Genomic DNA, 4,665 nt, shown 5'->3' with positions numbered 1-4,665 from the left:
TAAATTAATTTACTTATTTATGTATTTGAATTTATTAGTAAATGTAATGCATATATGATTTAACTTTAATTTTGCAACATATTTCTAGTGGACATTCACAATAGACTCATTTTTGAATTTGGCAGCACTGAAACTAAAACCATACAATTTTTTACGCGTAAAACCTAACTCTGAAAATTTCAAAAGCATGTTGTTGCTCAACATGTTTTCTTAAGAAATTGTAAATATTTTTTTGCTACTCCGAAAGAAAAAATTACAGTTATTTTTATTATTATTATTTTTAGGTCACAACATGAATTTTAGAACATTGGCATCATTAGGGTTTTTCTTTTGTAAGCATATCGTTAAAGAACAACATAAAAAAATATTATTTTTGATGCTAACTCTGTAAGAACCGGAAATGTTGTTAGCTTTATATATGCAAAACACATAATGAAATTTAAAGTTAAAGTTTCGAAAATTAATAATAAATCTTTGTTCTTTTAGTAAGAACATTTAATTTTTTATATGACTGCGAATAAAATTTGATTTAATTAATATAAGATTTATAATAATATAATACAAAAACAGAACAAAAATAACATCTTTGAAACAAAAATAGGCAATTTCCAAAATTAACTTTCAAGTCTTTGAACTTATGTTTTCAAATAAAGCTGTAGTTTATAAGCTCGTTCTAATTTAAAAGTACAGCTTCGGTAAGTGTCACTAATTAAAGATATAAGTGCAATAAAGCCTGGAACTTGAGCATTAAAAGTTTGTGCAGCCTTGGCTACTTGTGGATAAACACGATTAGTCATCGCTTTTAAATTGACAGGCACGAGTTCTAAGCCTGGCACTTGCAGTCCAAACAAATTATATACTAACTATAAACTAATTATTTCCTAAGACCACTGATGATGAGTACATGACAATACTCGAAACAGCGTTGTCTGGTCAGCCAAATTTCAATAAATTAAATAAACGTTTGTCTTTGCCCTTTATTTGCTATTCAAATCCGTCTAACTTTAAAAAAGAGAATCTTTCAAGATATGTGGAGATAAATTTAATCTATTCTCGATCTTTTTCTTTAAATACTACTACTGCTAAAACTTTCTTTCTAACTACATTTTAAAAATTTTTGAAATTTTAAGACGAGAAATTTTTTTCCGTAATGAAACACTCAATACAATTACAAAAAAATATACTCTTGAGCAAATGGTCAGCTTTTGCGACCTGTAACATACTTTTCACCAGAAAACTGCCCTTTGCTCTTTCGTCCCCATTTTCCTAACGCATTACAATACATGTTTTGACAATGCCAGTCGCATACATTATACACACATGTATATATCCGAGCACATACGATGGTTTTAAAAAGAACTCATTGTTTATTTTGGCATACTCTTTGTGTTTGAGCATTGAAAAATAAAGTAAATAAAATTTTACAATTTTAGTTTCAAATAATCTTCCTGAATTAAATATTATTCGTAACTTAAATTACTTCTTGTGGGAAATTAGGAAAGTTTATGAATTTGTTAACATATCTTTTAAGAACGCTATAAACCATTGACTACGACATTCGTACGTATGTGTGTGCTAATATTGAAACATCCTTGCAAAATGCACATCCTGTCAAGAAACTATGGTCAAAGTTGTGTCCACGTATAAATTATTAAATGAAGTCCTTAGGCTATGCACATGCATTTGTGCTTACAATGGGGGTTGTTAGCACTCGATAATGTATTAGAACTGCTTATGGAAATTCCTTCAACACATGTGCGCAATACCCAAAGTTTGGTTTAACGATGGAAAATGATGTGTTTTTTCCAAAAGTAATATTTATGCTCGCATTTTCACATTTATATAATAGCACAACCAGTAAATATGGTTACTCCATATAGCCCTCCATTATATTTGAAATAGCCTGTAATATCTATATGATTATATTAAAACTAAATATTAATAAAAAAGATTAGCGTAGCTATTTGTCTTAATTTAAGTCAATAAACTAAATTTATGTCCCGCGTGTTACTGTCCGATAGAAATTTCATCCTTTGCTTTAGAAAGCTATTAAAACTGTAATAATGATTAACAGGCTTACAGTCCTATACCTGCTTACGAAAAAGTGAATTTAGTACTTGTTATCATATGTTGCCATTCCTAAATTTCGTTATTCCGTCATATTTTGTGTTATCATTCTCAGTAAAATAAGTTTACGAATTAGTTTTTTCACTGCACCTCGAATATTTCAAGGATTTCAAATTTCTAACACGCACTTTTGTAGGTTAGCACCAAAATTTATTGTATTGCAAAATTACTGGTGGGCAATAACGAATTTATAATAATTAGTAACTATATGTTATTCTATATCTGTACTATTATTCTATGAATTCCACAATTATCTGAAGATTATGCTAACAGTTAATTCACCTGTATATGTTAACTTAATTAATGTACCTAGAAACATTTTATTTATGTAGCGCCAGAAAGTTTGAATATAAATAACTGCTTTTATTATTTTGTTTTTTATATGTTTATGGAGTAGATTGAAACACACTGTTTCTGTCTTAGAACATACATTTTCACCTTTTTCTGAAGTTGAAAAACAGACTTATGATTTTTTCGCTATATCCATTTAGCTCTATTTTTCCATTTAACTCTAAACCACTCAGCTAGGAGACATTCTGCTCGAATGTTTTCATCTTATCTTATTAGCTTATAAACATCGTGAGGATCATGGCCCATGATGCGCCTTAAACAGCCTCTCTAGGTTACTGTTAACCTCTACCTTTGCGCGGTGATCTCTGATATCATAGAGATGAGTCTCTGACGACCGAGTATGTGGCGGTATATCCACGCACACCACCTGGTATCTAAAGGAAATGTCAATAGCATTGTCGTTGCCGTAGCGAATTCAGAAGCTAGCTGTCACATATAAAACAAAATGAAGATAGCAGCCCTAACACTGGACTAAGCGGGTACGGGCTAATGACCCATATTTCGTCGAAAAAAAATGTACTATTCGAGTATCTACAAGAAATAAAAACAAAAATCGGATAACATACAATGGAAAAACGTTGACGACTATACACAATCATTCCAGAACTACATTCGGACAATGGAGCATAGTTGGTGTAATATCAACCTTGAGTTGTATATCATTGGAAATCGGTCATGACATGGTGGCCCGGTATGTTTGTCAGTTTTGGGATGGGGTTCTTGAGTCCTAGATACATAGTTGACTAACAAATTTCTTCTTACTATCTATTCAAAGAAACTATAATCTACATATAAACTTTATAATTTTTCTCTATTTTACCTTAAAATTTTTCTTCCCATCATCTAAAAAAAAATATATAACAAATACAATAACTACTGGCGTATATTATTCCTACTCTTAGACTCTACACTTCGAAATTTGAAGAAACATTCATCATACAGAATATGTAGGATCTTTTTCTCCATACGAGTGAATTAAATACGCTAAATTTGTACTCAAGGGTACCTCTGAACTTCTAGGTAGCCATCCAGCCTTTCCGGGGCTCATTCCTTGGATTTGCAGTGTAGTCATGACTTTCTATGGTAATGTGTGAATATCTTGTTTTTTTTTTTAACGAGGTGTAAAGCATCGAGACTTTAACTCACTAAAGTCACCCCGATGTCCGATGGTTAGCCCTCTCGGGATCACCTCTCGGGATTTGGTATTTCGTCAAGAGGCCGTCCAGAGCACAAAGTTCAAACGTCAGTTTTTTGTCGTCATTTCATTACAGTTTTCATACAGTATGTATGCATTCATTATCGTTGCACATGTATCACTGCAGCTGTTCTTCTTTCCTCTTCCTGAAGTCGCAAACGTCGCATAATTTGGATTGCGAATGTTTTAACTGCCTTCCATTTAAAGCTACTTGAGCACATTTCATGTACAATGCTGCAAGGAGATTCCTTACTGTTGGGTATAATTGTATATGTCCAACGTCCCTTAGAGGACTGCTGCCATCTCTGCTGCCATTCTCTAAATGAATATACGAGTTCGGCAGATTTTTGATCTATCGTAGGTGCTATGCCTTGCCTGTCATAAAGACGGCTTAACTCTTTTGCATGTATGTCAACCGGCAGTTTTCCAGCAATGACGCAGATTGCATCATCAGAGACTGTTCTATAAGCGCAGGCAAAACGTAACGCACTGCGTCTGTGTATTTGTGCTACCAAACGTATCTGATGCTTTTTTGCTGCTGCCCATATAGTGGCATAAAATATAATAGAGTCCGTGACCGTAGACAAAAGACGCCTTCTTTCGCCCTGAGTATTAGGAAGAATTCGCTTTAATGCACTATTCACTGCCGCTACCTAAGAGCTTACTGCTCTAAGGTGCTGTTTGAAGCTCAGTCTTGCATCGATCATGACTCCAAGGTATTTTATTGCTTCTTGTGATAATATTTCATGCACGCCAATTATAATTTTCATCTTCTTTTTTTGCTTTCTTGCGGTTATCAGTATTGCTTCTGCTTTTTGCGCCGCCAACTCCAGTCCTGCATTTTTAAGTCATCGTTGTACTCTTGCTAGAGTACAGTATTTCATTGCAGTATGTCCTCCGCTGATAGCTTTGCAATATTTGTTACCGTTCTAATCGCATCGACCGTTGACCTAGCCCGCCGGAAACCGTACTGCTTATCAGAAAGGCCATTG

General features: G+C 33.5%; 1 protein-coding gene across 1 annotated transcript; it reads right to left on the bottom strand.

Moving 5' to 3' along the window:
• Positions 1–3,774: 3,774 nt before the first annotated feature.
• LOC119688544 lies at positions 3,775–4,443 on the bottom strand. Its single transcript, XM_038103218.1, has 2 exons — positions 4,339–4,443; positions 3,775–4,278 (listed from the first exon to the last, which is right to left on the bottom strand). Exons 1-2 carry the CDS (start codon positions 4,441–4,443, stop codon positions 3,775–3,777), a joined length of 609 nt encoding a protein of 202 aa, XP_037959146.1.
• Positions 4,444–4,665: the final 222 nt, after the last annotated feature.

The sequence above is a fragment of the Teleopsis dalmanni genome, chromosome X (genome assembly GCF_002237135.1).
Source record: "Teleopsis dalmanni isolate 2A chromosome X, ASM223713v2, whole genome shotgun sequence".
Lineage (NCBI taxonomy): Eukaryota > Metazoa > Arthropoda > Insecta > Diptera > Diopsidae > Teleopsis > Teleopsis dalmanni.
The sequence above is the reverse complement of the archived record's forward strand: the minus strand, read 5'-3'. Positions and strand labels throughout refer to the sequence as shown.